The following is a 15,468-nucleotide window of genomic DNA, read 5'->3' on the forward strand; positions in this document are numbered from 1 at the left end:
GAACTCCCGTTACCGCAGTGCCACCGGCATTACTCATTCATCTCCATTCAGGCTTCCCCCAGCATTTATTAAGGGCTCTGGGCTCTTGCCTCTCTCACTCTCACTCTCCTCTGCTCAAACACCGCTCACTTGAGCTCGTCTCGCCTCGTCCCCTCGGGCCAGCTGTGGGAGGTGGCAGAAGAAAGAACTTTGTCTTTCTCCAGCAATGCATCTCCCTGTGATTCTGTTTTGCGCTCTCTGGTCTGCGGTGTCGGCGGAGACCTCAGATGATTATGAACTCATGTATGTGAATTTGGACAACGAAATAGACAATGGACTCCATCCCACGGAGGACCGTAAGTTCTTTTTAACTGTTTCCCTGCTAACCCTAACTACACATGCACCTCCTTGGGTCCAAATATTATACATACACTTTGTAGCCAAGGAAATGTGCTAAACATCATAGTTTGTTTTGCAAAAGAACGAAGCACTTTAGGAAAGGGGGAGGTTTCAAAAAGTTATTTCTGTCACAGATACATAACGGCTTGAACCGCATGAAATCGCCGATATTTGCCTGTTTCGAGCCTCACGAACGGCAATTTCACAGAGTTCCACGTAATATATATCTGCATGAACGGTTCCTGTCATTGTCGAGATACTCACACGCTGTTTTTCCGAGGTGTCCTTAAAGGGAAGGGGGTGCTGGGGATAGGCAGGAACTTGGGACCACCGAGGGAGGTCACCTTTGTACAAAGCGCACCCAAGGAAGGCCTGGGCGGATCAGTAACGTGTGTGTCCCTCGCTCTAGCCACGCCGTGTGACTGCCGTCGGGAGCACACCGAGTGGGACAAGCTCTTCATCATGCTGGAGGACTCGCAGATGAGAGAGGGCATGCTGCTGCAGGCCACCGACGACGTCCTGCGGGGCGAGCTGCAGAGGCTGCGGGCGGAGCTGGGCCGCCTGGCGGGCAGCCTGGGGAGGCCGTGCGCGGCGCCCGGGCCCGCGGAGGCCCGGCTGGCCCGGGCGCTGGACGAGCTGCTGCAGGCGAGCCGCGACGCAGGCCGCAGGCTGGCGCGCTTGGAGAGCGCCGGGACGCCGCGCCCGGAGGAGGCGGGGCGCGCCCTGGGCGCCGTCCTCGAGGAGCTGCGGCGGACGCGAGCCGACCTCCGCGCCGTGCAGGGCTGGGCTGCCGGGCGCTGGCTGCCCGCAGGTAAGGACGCCGGGCGGAGCGGCCCCCGCCCCCCCCCCCCCCGCGTCTTTGTCCTCGGAACGCGCGTGGCGGGAAGCCTGGTGGCAGCCCTCTAGGGGCAGCTTCATTGGAGACACACACGCCTCTGTTTCTCCATGGACGCTAACAGGGCTCACACACACACCATACAAGGCGCAAAAAGTGGCTTTAAAAGGTATTCTCCAGCCCCGAGGAGCCCGGAAGAGAGCTACAGACATAAACATCACAGCCTTGAAAATAGACATCAGGGGCCCCTGACTGACACCTGATCCGACCAGGCGGTGCGGGAGCTCTGTTGGCCGGTGATAACCGTGGCCTCTCTAGCTGCCCGGCTTCCCTCCGTTAGGGATTTCCACTTCTTCGAATTTTAGCCTGTCTCTCTCTTTAGGGGAGCTCTGGTTCCCCGCGCTATTTCAGAGCCCAGCCTAATTTTCAGGGACACGTTCCTATCCCTGGGCCGGCCCCTCATCCCCGCTGGTTCTGGCTGGAGACTGGAGACCGAACCTCATCTCCTGAAGGCTTAGTGGAATTCCTGAGGGGTCCCCCAGGCCCTGGGGTCTGTGGAATTAGCCCGCTAGAGGGGAGCTCTGAGTATGTGAGGCTTGGGATAAACCTGCTGGGCGGGATCCACAGTGAAATGGTCTGATGTAGAAGAAAATTGGTAACCCCCCTCCCCAGGGATTTAGGGGGTCCAAGACCAAACAGGAGAGAGGCGGTTCAAGCCAGATACAACTTGTTGAAGTCCCCTGTGACATGAATGAATCCCCAAACACACATGGGCCCGAAATAACACATTTGAAAGAACACATTTGAATAATACATTTGAAAGACAGTTAAACGAAATGAGACGGTTTGGAGCCAAATAACCCTCCTTTATAAATCAAAATTTCTAAGAGGCAGTAGTGCAAAAATCTTTTGTGGGTTATATTAGAAAATCAGTGACTTAGTTAGAAAATATAACTTACACTGTTCCTGAGAATCTCATGAACAGAAAACATTACAAACAGTGCCATCCCTCTTTATATTTACAATAAAGCAAATCATCTCTTGGGGTAGGAGGAAGAATCATAAGCATGTGTGAGAGCATGTTTCATTTAAAATTACAGAAACCATACCGGAGTATCAGCCTTTCCTAAATATTTGAAGACTGTTTATCAGTGCTGAGCATATTTTCTTGACTATTCACTACGGTTTCAGAGACTGAAAAAGCATAAAATCAAATATACAATAGATCCTCAATGTGAGTGACAAAGAGACAAATTATAATTCTGTGGCTATTTTAATGGATGAAATTGTCTTGTCTTTGGCAAACCATGAGAAATGATAGTACATATAGTGTACCCCCAAAAGTGAAGGATTAACGCTAATTTTCACTTTCACCTCTGTATACTGGTTAGAGCAGAGAGGGATGTATTTCTGAGTTCTAAAATGTTAATTTCTTATTATATATATATATATTTTATCCACATGGTTTGATTTCTCCTTTCTTGGTTTCCTGCCAGCTTGGTTCCTAAGGGATTCCTAATTATTCTGTTGTCAGCCTCCTAAGAACCTGGTTTTAATTTTGTTTGGTCTTTGATAATATAATCAGAAAAACCTATTAGTTAAAAGCCATTTCATGAGAGAGTTTCTGACATTTCTGACATTTTAAAGAGATATCAAGAGCCTCAATCACTGGTCCCCACCAAAAAAGCCACAAAAAAACCTGTGAACACGAAAATTCCAACTCCATGAATTCACATAGCCAGTGTAGCCTGCAGGGGAAGCTGGGTCTCTGAGAGGCAATCAAAGAATGCTTCGGAATGCAGTCCTGACTGCCTGGGTTTATTTAAACAGGAAGTCAGTTCATTGAACTGCAGTAGGCCCCCTCTGGAACACTACTTTACTGGGACATTCAGAGACTATCTCAAATGGTCGTGCATATGGTGATCTTTTGTTCCGTGATCTTTGTTTGATTTAATTAACACAACTAGGAAAAAAAAAATGTATCTACCAATTTCATTTGAAACAAGAATGCGTCATTAAGAATGAATCTTAAAAGTCTTCAAAAATTCAAATGATTCAGTGAAAAAGTGAATACCAAAATGTGACAGGACCAATTTGTGCTTTGGTATTGTAGTTACTTTTATACGATTTCCTGAATCTCAGTATTTCTTCGACTATTTCTAGGTCCACATCTGTTTAATTTTTTAGGACAGAGCCTAGCCCTCAATCACTTGCAGGCATTTAGCTTAGTTTAACACACTGCATGGATGCTTGGTGCCTGCAAGTTCGTATATTCACCAGTTAGTCGTTAAAGGCTCTGGAAGCTTGCTTGTCAGAGCTATTTTATGATAAATCTTTAATTTGTTATAAAGTGAATACCTAGCCCTCATTTAGATTTTTTTTTTTTTAATTCTTTTTCTGGTCTCTTATAAACATATGAAGTTATCACAAAGGAGAGCTCACCTATGAAAGGTTTTAGCACATTTCCCAGAGACACCTAGAAGGTCTTCATTTCAGCATCTCTAGCTCCCTGACCAAACATGTGACCTGGAGATGAACTGAGGTAGGAGTTTACTATGTGCCCACCCTGGTGTCTGAATGTCTCCTTCTAAGTGCTCTTTAGCGGAAATATGTTCTCCACCAGGCCCCTTGGAAGAGTTCACTCTTCCTTAAAGGTTTTCTATTGCTGCCTAAATAGTAATTATAAGCATGTGGACAGAATAAGAGTTTTTGAGAATAGCCTTGGTCTACACAGTTCTTCTGGAGTACTACATACTTCCTGCTTACAGACTCATAGACTATTAGAAGGAGAATGGAAGGGGCTTTTATAGATAACAGGAAAGCCTGGAGAAATTATGGGGCTCATCAAAAACTGCATGCTTGCTAATAGTAAAACAAACTGAATTCCATCTCTCCTAGCCAAATCGAGGGGTTCTTTTCCCATTAAGAGGCAATGCAGTGTTTTAGTTAAGGGTGTGGCCTCCGCAGCCACAGTGCCCAAGTTCAAACCCTCAGTTTTACCACTTACCAGCTAGCAAGCAGAACCAAGTTACTTAGTGCTCTATGCCTCAGTTCTCTCATCTGTAGAATGGGAATATTAAGACTATCTCTTAGGGTTGATAAGTAGGAATAAAATGATACAGTGATGAGAATAATATCTGGTACACAGTGAATACTCAATAAGAGTCAGTCATCATTATTATACATTGTTGCCTTTCAAAGGTAGTTTTCTACAAACTTTGCAAAGCTAACAAATATATGCTGGGTTTATTTAAACAGGAAATCAGTTCATTTAAAATTATAGAAACAGTTATCAGTCTTTCCTAAATATTTGAGGACCATTTATCAGTGCTGAGCATATTTTCTTGAATATTCACTACGGTTTCAGAGACTGAAAAAGCATAAAATCAAATATACAATAGATCCTCAATGTGAGTGACAAAGAGACAAATTATAATTCTGTGGACAGCAACAATATGACTGTCCTAGAGTTTCATTTAAAAACGTATGTTGATAATGGGTAAATGGGTGAGCTAGGTCCATTGAATTTTATAGGCTGGTTGGTTTGTTTTTTATTCTGGAAGTTTGGTGAAGTCAAGAAGAGGGAAACAAGTCTGGCTCTAAGTTCTTGGAAATTAACAGCGTCATTGTTTGAAGTTAACGCGTAGTGATTCAACATTTTTATATATATAAAAAAGTAGTGACAGAAAATAAACTACTTGTGAGGGAAAGTAATGGTTAAAATAGGTTTCCATTATTTTCTGAGTTTGGACAATTTGGCTACTCTGCATGCCTCCTTCACTTAGATACTTCATTGAGTAAGCCTGACAGTTGACTTTCTTTATTCCCGTTTTCTTTGTGCTACCGAGATCACACTTGAAGCTCCTCAAGTCATAATGTGATACAGCACATAATTTTCAGTTGTGGTCGTTAAAGTGCCTATGCTAAAATACGTAAATGCTGGAATCATCTCTGAATGAATTTATATTTTCTCTCACATCCTTCTCACTTTCTTGCTCCTCTAGGTTGTGAAATAGCAATTTTATTCCCAATGCGTTCCAAGAAGATTTTTGGAAGCGTACATCCAGTGACACCAATGAAGCTTGAGTCTTTTAGTGCCTGCCTTTGGGTCAAAGCCACAGATGTATTAAACAAAACCATCCTGTTTTCCTATGGCACAAAGAGAAATCCATATGAGATCCAGCTGTACTTCAGCTATCAGTCCATAGTGTTTGTGGTGGGTGGAGTGGAGAACAAACTGATTGCCAATACTGTGATTTCCCTGGGAAAGTGGACCCATCTGTGCAGCACCTGGAATTCTGAGAGAGGACGCACGTCCTTGTGGGTAAACGGTGAGCTGATGGCTACCACGGTCGAGATGGCCACAGGTCACATTGTTCCCGAGGGAGGAATCCTGCAGATTGGCCAAGAAAAGAACGGCTGCTGTGTGGGTGGTGGCTTTGATGAAACCCTAGCCTTTTCTGGAAGACTCACAGCCTTCAATATCTGGGATCGCGTTCTCAGCAATGAAGAGATAAGAGAGACTGGCGGAGCAGAGTCTTGTCACATCCGGGGAAATATTGTTGGGTGGGGAGTCACAGAGATTCAGCCACACGGAGGAGCTCAGTATGTTTCATAAATGTTGTGAAACTCTACTTGAAGCCAAAGAAAGAAACTCACATTTTAAACATATGCCAGTTGGGACAGTCTAAAAACCTCAGTGCATATTAAGAACACTTGAGACTAATGAAGGGGAGAGTTGAGATCAGTATTTATCTTGGCAAAATACCGAATAAACAGTTGAAGAGAAAACATTGGAGAATGCTTTTCCGGATATTGTTACTAGATTTTATGCCATGGTGCTTTGAGATTAATGCTGTGTGTTTGTCAGATAGACTCTCAAATAATTAAAAAGGACTATTGTTGAACAGAAGGACAATTGTTTTACTTTGGTTAATTTTGTTTTGGCCAGAGATGACTTTTACATTGGAAGAAAAATAAAATAACATTTGCTGTCCATTGTTCATTGTTATTCGTATGTACCTTATTATTAAAAAATGATGATAAAACATATTTATACTACAATGTGACTTAACAAATGCAAATGTAGTTTATGTGTTATAATCGAATGTCACTTTTTTGAGAAGATAGTTATATAAGTTATATTGTAAAATGGTTTTGTATTAATTTTATTAAGACTATTTTTGTAAAGCTCTACTGTAAATAAAATATTTTATAAAACTACCCCATGTCATCTAATTATAAATTTAAAAGATGTTTTGGAGCAAATCTACACTCAAAGTAGGAACTAGTTTTCAGATACTAATTATTGTGTAAATAGTAATAGTTAATATTGTTAGAAATAAACTGTAGAGTTGTTTTAAACTTTCGCTTCCTATAAATCATGAGCAAGAAATTTGATCTTGGCTAAGTCAATTCATCTCTCTGGGTTTTAGTTTTCTCAACTGAGAAATCAAGGAATTGAGGAAATATTGATCTCTAAGTCCCAATTTGATGTTTCTATGATCATATACAATGTTCTGTCGTATGTAACACAGAATCAAACTATCAGAGTTCCCCAAATATACATGATGAGGACTGTTCCTTAGGGAGATCTAAGAATCTGGAAAAACAGTGACTCCTGCCCTTAAAACATACCCCATTCTCTTACTCATGCCTGAAGGAGAGGGCAGTCAAGGTCCTTCACCCTGCAGATGGGGAGGTACCTCTCAACCACACTAGTGTTCTCCTGTAAAGGCTATGCAGGGCTAATAGAAGACCATCCACAAAGCTGCTTCTGAATGTCAGCAGCAAATGTGGTAGAGCCACAGGGATAATGTGTCCACCTAAAGATAGGGCCTGGACAACCACAGGTTATCTCTGGTTTGTGAGGTTTGGAGAATAGGGCCAGGAGTAGTTACCAAACTACATTTTATAACTAATCGAGTGTCCTTAGACAAGTTACTTAACTTCTCCGGGTCTTCTCAGTAAAAGAAGGGACTTGGTCTCTCAGTGCCTTTAGCAATAAAATCTCAAGAATCTAGGAATCTTTGGTCATGGCATCAGTATAGCTTCATCCCATTTGTGAGATCCACAAAATCAGGCTGATTCTTAGAGAAGAAGAAAGAGTGTTCACAGTTATGAGGTCATAGGCCAGTCACGGACCCTTGGAGATTACATGATTCAAGATTGTGGGCACAGTGGCCATATGTAAGTCCTTCTTTATCCATTATCTCTATGACCTGAATGCTTAACTGGAAGATGAAATACTGGATCCAATTGTAAGCAGAGAGTAAGGCATGCTTTCAATTTCCACATCTCAGCATGAATTAGATCTGTTCAAAAGATCCAACATGATGCAGGACAAAATACATGCAAACTCATATGCTGACAGAGTTAAACATAAGGGTCTTTTAAATTTCTCTATGGGAATTACACGTTGAGGGTAAAGAAGAAGAAAATAGAAGAAAAACAAGTAATTCTTGGCTTACAAAAGTAGAAACTTCATCTACTACAGCAATAAATCCAGATAAGTGTTTCAAGGGACTTCTGATTGTTTCCTCATACCTATTTTCCTTCTTTTCCAAAGGAACAGAATTCCGGTTTCAATGGTAGGTATGCCCACTCAGAGCGAAATCTATATTTTCCAGCATCAGTTGCAGCTGTGTGTGGCCAGATGACTAAGTGCTAACTGATGTTGAAATACTGAACGTGATTCTCTTTCTCTTCCTCCTTCCACTTGATTGGAATACGCTTGTGATGGCAGGAGTTTCAGCAACCATCTCAGATCATGAAATTTGGTGTAGGAATATAGAAGAAGCTTGGGTCTCTTCGTGTTCTGAAGCTGCCTTGCCAGTCCTGGGCTGCCTGTTTCTGCACTTCTCTAACGTGAAGAAAACCACACTTCTGTCATTTTAAATCCACTACTGTTTGACCACTTAATCTGATCCAGTAGAACAATTTTTTTAAAAAATTGAAAAGACCACACACACTTTATTTCCTCAAAACATTCATAGGCTATACTTAGAAAATATATTTTCCAAATTCTCAGGAAGTTGGCTCTCTGGCTTTTTTTTTCCTAATAGCATTTAATGAGTCTCGGAATACATAGTGTCAGCAAAAGGAAGAAGAAATGTGTAAAACTGAAATAAAATATCTAAAAAAAAAAAAATATCAGTATGCTGGCTTAGTCTGGCACATTGGCAAAGAGTTTCGTTCACCACAATGGCCATTAAAGCATCACTATATCATGGCATTATAAAATAATTGTGCAAGATGACTCAATTTATTAGGAGGAAAAAATGCCATTATATATATATTATATTTATATACAGTATAAAATATTAGGTATGTGTGTGCTAGAGTGACCAACTGTTCTGGTTTGCCTGGGATCATCCTAGCTTTAGCACTGAGAGTGTGAAGAATCTTCATTTCTAGGCAAAGTGACAGTTTGTCACTTTGTCACTCTAGTACGTATGTACAATATTTTTGCAGAGGTATATATGAATATATGAACAAAATAGAGTTGATATATTTTCCTTGTCTATTACAATATAAATTGGCTTTTAGTGAAATGTTAATTTCTTTAAAATATATTGAGAATGTTTTACTACTAAGTCTATATTGTAGAATTTGAGAGTTTGTATTTACAATTACTTAGTTAACTTCATTTTAACAGTTACATTTGCAAACAGAAGAAATCATCACTGGTTTTTACTTTTTTATTAAATTTTATGTTAGGAAGCTCTTCTTTGAGAAGCTTACTAAGGCCAAAAGTTTCCAGAACTCTCCTTTAGCCACTTAATAAATAGCATTCACAAAGTTAAAAATCTTGGTCAAAGTAATTATAAACATTCACATCTATATTCATGGATTTAATGAACTGGAAAACTGAGATTACTGAGGCTTGCATTCCGTTTTATAAATCTGGACTGTGTAACAAAGCGTGCTGGTCTTGGGCTCAGAAATTTACCATATGAATCCTAGAGCACCATCACCTACCAACTGCAAGAAGTTGGGCCTGCTAACTAATCTTTATGGGTCTCACATTAGCCAGGAAATTAGAGATAACAGACTTGCCTCCCTTGCTGAAGGATTATTATGACAATGACAAAAACTGATAACGTATCTAAATGTACTTTCTAAAGCATAAAATAATATTTGCAATAAAAGTTGTCTTAAAAAAAGTTTTTCCAAGTTGTTCCCAGTGCATTAAATAAAAAAGAAGCAAACATGCAAAAATACAAACAAATAAGCGAATATAAAGATTCCCTTATATTGTGGGTAAGCCATTCTCAGAGGCCCTCCCGGGGATGTTCCCCTCTGTGCAGGCCTTATTTTACTTCACAGCAACATCTGCTGGTGGAGTCAAGAAGGTGCAAACTCAGGAGTACAACTGATCCCAGACTTAGTTAACAATTCAGAAGAGGTCCTCTTTTGTTTCAAGATGTGTCTCTATTTCTTGATCCACATTTGGGTTGGTTTTTAGAATATCATTTTTAATATTTCCCTATGTGTATTATTATTCAGTTTGAATATTCTTAATAAGATTGCTAGTAGCCTGTTTCCTAGAAGTTGGATTAATAAATTCTTTCTCAACAACCTGTAATAGGATGAACTTAAAACTTTGTTCTTAAGAATAATTGTATCATGAATTTTTAATGGCTAAGTATTTCCCCAGGGAGTATAAAATTCCACAGATGAATCTAGTTCTGCCTTTAATATTTTAATATGGGTCTGGTACATGGCAGATGCTCAATTAGGGATGACAATGACAATGATGTTGATTATGATAATGACAATAAGAGGAATCATCGTAAGCATTGATGAACTACGTGCCCAGCATTGTGCAAAGTATAACTGCTTTATCTACTTAAGCCTCACCTCACCCTATGTGGTACATATTATTACTACCATAATAAATGAGAGGTTAATTTTCTCTCTCTATTTTCTGAGACAGCTCACCCATCAGTGGTTTGAATTTTGTCTCACATAGAGAAAGAAATGAAGTGAATTTATCATAATTAACTAGACAGTCTCTTCTAGACTATTGCCAGGAAGCCAGAAAGGAATTTGGACTCTTGCTGAGACAATATTACATTTTCTTTCCAAAGACTTTCGACTTAAGTTTCCAATCATTTGAGGTCATCTTGTGATCTATGCCAGAAGGCCATATAAAAGGCATATATATTGACAGAGAGGCATATTTCCTTATTATGACCACTGATTCAGAAACGTAAGGGAAGAGACATCACTGCTTTTAGTTTTGATAGCAGTGATGTGCATTGCATCACAGAGTTCCAAATCAAAATTTGGAAAGCGTTTCCCTGTAAGTCCTCAAATAATCCCTTACAGTTGGAGACATCCTCATTTTCAGGATCTCCAATAACGTTGCCAGTGTCCTGGGTAAAAGATGTGCTACATTACGCTGTATTAAGCACTGGTTGTGCTTTTGTATGCCAACACTGGGCAGGTTTTACAAGCATCTACATGGCTAAAAAACAAGTTTGGAGAATTATTCAGGAATACTGAAAAATGACTCCCACTCTGAAAAGGTGGTGATGTCACAAAATATTAAATTACTTCTGATATTATTTAAGCAGAAAACAAATTTATTACCTAAGTGATATCCTTGTCTTATTTTTTAATTCAAAGGGAAGAATTTAATATTTCCAATTAAGTATGATTTTAGTTGTAGGTTTTTGTAGATATCCTTAATTAGATTAAGGAGGTTCCCTTCTATTGCTAGTTTGTGGAGAGATTTTTTTTTGGTCATGAGCAGACTTGGAATTTTACAAAAGAAGAGGATATACATATGTATATAGGTGTATATATATATATAATATTCTCTTAATTATATGTAATAATTTTATAGACACACATATATACATACACAGTATCCCCTTAATCAGTTTCAGGAAGTTCCTCAAAATTCCTAGTTCTCAAAAAACTTTTTTCTTTTTAAAGATTTTATTTATTTATTTGAGAGAGGGAGAGAGAGAATAGAGTGTGAGAGAGAGCTGGGGGGAGGGACAGAGGGAGAGGGAGAAGCAGAATCCCCGCTGAGCAGGAAGCCCCATGTGGGCTTGATCCCAGGGTCCCAGGATCATGACCTGAGCCAAAGGCAGCTGCTTAACTGACTAAGCCACCCAGGTGCCCCATCAAAAAACTTTTTTTTCATGCATGGGTACTGAATTTATGCGATGCTCTTACTGATCAGATGACTTTTTGACCTTTTAGTCTTTTACTGGGGGGGAGTTACATTTTGAATATTAAGACATGCTTGCAGGGCCCGTGGGTGGCTCAGTCCTTGTCTGCCTTTGGCTCAGGTCATGGTCCCAGGGTCCTGGGATCGAGCCCCTGCTCAGTGGGAAGCCTGCTTCTCCTTCTCCCTCTCCCACTCCCCCTGCTTGTGTTCCCTCTCTTGCTATATCTCTGTCAAATAAATAAATCTTAAAAAAAAAAAGACATGCTTGCATTCCTAGGATAAACTCAACTGAATCATTATGAATTTTATAAAATGAGAATAACAGTCCTTCTTTCCTCATAAGATACTGGGAGAATTACATGACTTAAAAGACCAGAAAATGGTACACAGGAAGTGCTCAGCAAATATGAACTATTATTTTCCTTAAGCATTGCTGGAGTCATTTTGATTCATGATTTGTGATTTGTGCATCTATGTTCATAATTAAAATGGGCCTGATTTTCCTTTCTTATGTTGTCCTGTTCTTGTTTCGATATCACATATATACTAGCCTCACAGAATTAGTTGGAGAATGTTTTTTAATTATCTGAAAAAACTATAGTCAAGCCTGTAATTATTACTTGCATATTTGTTCTAATTGGTCTATAAAACTAAACTGGACAATTTTTTTTTCTTTTGTGGGGGTGGGGGTGATTTAAAAATACTGATATAATTGTCTTATTTGTCATAGGTATATTCAGGTTTTCTAACCCCTTAGCTCTCAAGTATGCACCAATCTTTTCTCCAAATGGAAGGACTTTTCACAGTTTCCTTCTCACTGGAAGAATTTGGAGAATACAAAACAGACAAATGGAGCCTAAGCAATTTAAATAAAATCAATTTCTATTTGCGTTTGATGTAAAAGTCACATTATTACTTATATATAATTATTAGTAATGAAAAGTAGTAAAAATTGGCTTGGAATTACTGAAATATTTGCCTTCAAGGATAGATACATAAGCTCATTTAACACTCATGACTGACTTACAAGCATAAAGGAGGCATTTCGTTTGGAATCAGGGACAAACATCTGAATAAAACAACTGAAAAATATAATCAGTGGAGTAATATCAATCAAGTATAAGGAACAGTCACCACTGGCACCACTTGCCCGGCCCCGTCTGATCTACCTTTTCATTAGTGTTTTAAAATGAAAGGAGAGTGGTTCTATTCATAAGATTTACAGATGCCAAGAACCTGGGAAGAACTGCAGATACACTGAGATGGAAGAATTATCCAATAAGGTCTTGTTATGCCAAAGCAATGGGCTGAATCTCTAAAAAAGAAAGTATAAAAGGATAAAAGTAAATACATAAAGCTGTTTGTTGGTACCCAGTATTCATTTTAGCCATTGCTGGCAATAGCCCTGGATTTGGTTGGGGGGTGATCTGCACCCTATTCATGTGGTTCTACTGCAGTTGACCCCCATCTCCTGCTTTGACAGTGGTTCATTATCCAAGCCTGGTCAACTGAAATACTGTATTCCTTGACAACAATGATGGATTGGTTCAGAAATGGGCATGTGACCCATGTCAGGTCAAAGAGAGACAACGAGACTGAATATGTTTCTTTTGCTTAATTGGTATTCATGATCATGTGAGTTGGAAGCTGCAGAGGGCCATAACATGGAGCATGAAAATCCAATCCAAAGGAAGCAGAGCTGAGTAATGACTTTTGCGACTGCCATTGAGCCCTGAATCAAACTATATGGGAAGTCTGATATACTTATGCACTTAGTCCTGTGTTCTGATAAGAAGTTCTTCCTTCTTCCCCTCCTCTTTCTCCTCCTTTCCTCTTCCTCCTCCTCCCCTTTCCCCCTCCTCTTTTTTCTTTTCTTCCTCATCTTCATTATCACCATCATTATCATCATCATCAAGTTGTTTTTACCTGGGTTTTCTATTACTTAAAATACTACTAATTGGTAACATGGGATAATAATAGGACTTTTGTTATGGAATTCTTGTGAGGATTAAATGATATAATCCTATAATCTGTATAAAGTGCTTAATACAGTATTTGACATAAAAAGAGCATGAAATAAATTTTAGCCATTGTAGTTATAATTGTTACTATAATCATTATTATTATCATTGAGAGGATGACCACTGGGTGGGGATTCAAGCATTGCCTGGATACTTGAGCTAAACCATGTTTAATGTCCCAACATAAGATTCTACAATTTTTTAATTCTAGTCTTGTAAAAAAATAAATCAAATCAAGAAACTGCAATACTTTAGCATTTTTTGTAGAAGTAGAAAAAATGGGAGAATGCAGGTTAAGGTAATATAAGTCAAGGAGGAAGATCTAAAGGGGAGAAAGGTAATATAAGTCAAGGAGGAAGATCTAAAGGGGAGAAAACTATAGGTAAAGAAAAAAAGAAATCCTAATGATGGCTCCTAAAGCTGATTGCAGGGAATATATGACAAAGATTTGCAGAGCAGAAAACTTACTGAGAGACAGTAAGATCCCCTGTACTTTGCAGGTCTAAGTTTGATGGGCTCATGTGAACGGTTGTAGTTTTACAGACACATTAGTCTAAAACTAAGCCCTGAAATATGTAGTCCCAACTTCTTTTAGTCAAATTATCATTTTTATGGTAATTTTTAGAGTGCCAGATCAAATAAACCAAATCATTTGTTCATTTAAAATGTTTGCAGTGAATTCAGAAAGTGCATTTTGTGTTTCAAAAGATCTCTTTGTCATTGAAAGTGCATTTCAAAAAAAGAAAAAAAAAACAAATACATGAGCTAAGTTCTTGGTAGCCGTAAAGAAACACTTCATTTTTGTGTTTTGTTTTGTTTTTTCAATATATCTGTTACTTGCAAGTCTAACTATCATGGTTTTAAAATGTGTGGTGTGTATACGGGTTTGTAATATCATATAGTATCTGTTCCAAGTATGTAGTCAAGGTGGTGAAAAAAGTGTAACTGCTTTTCTGGACTTTTAGAAAATTTAGTTTCATGATTAAAAGTTAAATTAGCAATTCAATCCTGTAGCCAAAGAAAATGAGAAATGAATGATACTGACTAGTAATATCGACAGATCTTTAGAGGGGAACACAGGTAGAGTGATGAAGTCCCACTGTCATGGCTGGGGTTCAGACATATCTGGGCATCTGGTAGACCACTGGGGTGGCTGGTCCGATGTTCTGGAGAGGGGAGTGCCAAGAACTCTTCTTGGGAATGTCTGGTACAATGAAAAAATCCTTAGTCCTTGGTGGGCCATAGTCATTTTGAGAACTGGATGACTGATTTCTTGCTAGCCTCTTAGCTGGATAGGTGAGCCCAGGAAAGAGAGAGACCATTTTAGGACAGATGGATACATTTTACTGCAAACTTGGGAACAGGTTGGTATTGGGAGCTAAGCAACTCCGCTCTGGGGCCTCTCTACCAAAGTGTAACACCAAGGAGAAAGACAGATGTTTCTCCCCCAGCCCCATCCTGCCACAGGCTGCCACATGAAATTAATGTACCCCGACTGAAGCTTCGGGCGTAGCAGCACAAAGGAACAGAGGTTGCCATCCCTGGCAAGACAGTGTGCAGTGAAATCCATTCCTGGGCCCTCCAGGGTAGCAGCCACAGAGTTTGCTGGGCTTAGCCTGGTGGAAGTGGACACCACCACAGCATGCTGTGCCAGGAAGCATGGAGACAATAACAGCATGGGCTTATGGACTGGTGTGGATACCAAGAAAGAGAACATTTGTGGGGACCCTTGGGGACTCTAAGAAATACTTGGTCTGGGAGGGTTGATGTTGAACTTGAGCACATGGGGTATGTGACAGTAAAATGTGGACCAAGATACTCATGGACCTCATACATTTTTATTAATGAGAACTGGAGACATTGGGTGCATATCACATAATACATATACTGTTCTCTGATCCCAAATTAAAAAACAAAAATAAAATGGTTTCTGATAGATCTAAAGCCAAAGGAAAAAACATAAGACAAAGAGAATATTTTGATTGGACTAACCTGATCTCTCTCATGCAAACGTGAAACAATTAACAGAGATGTCCTAATTTGATTTT

General features: G+C 39.6%; 2 protein-coding genes across 2 annotated transcripts in view; one reads left to right on the forward strand and one right to left on the reverse strand.

The window, feature by feature from the left end:
* The window catches only part of VEPH1 (ventricular zone expressed PH domain containing 1), a 223,796-nt gene that overhangs the window by 172,798 nt on the left and 35,530 nt on the right, over positions 1-15,468 (reverse strand). The gene's annotated exons all lie outside the window — the stretch shown is intronic.
* PTX3 (pentraxin 3) lies at positions 30-6,613 on the forward strand. The gene is made up of 3 exons (XM_034997810.1): positions 30-335; positions 788-1,189; positions 5,218-6,613. Exons 1-3 carry the CDS (start codon positions 206-208, stop codon positions 5,829-5,831), a joined length of 1,146 nt encoding a protein of 381 aa, XP_034853701.1. The 5' UTR covers positions 30-205; the 3' UTR covers positions 5,832-6,613.

Source organism: Mirounga leonina, unplaced genomic scaffold, assembly GCF_011800145.1.
Source record: "Mirounga leonina isolate KUSES-001 unplaced genomic scaffold, KU_Mleo_1.0 Mir_115, whole genome shotgun sequence".
NCBI lineage: Eukaryota > Metazoa > Chordata > Mammalia > Carnivora > Phocidae > Mirounga > Mirounga leonina.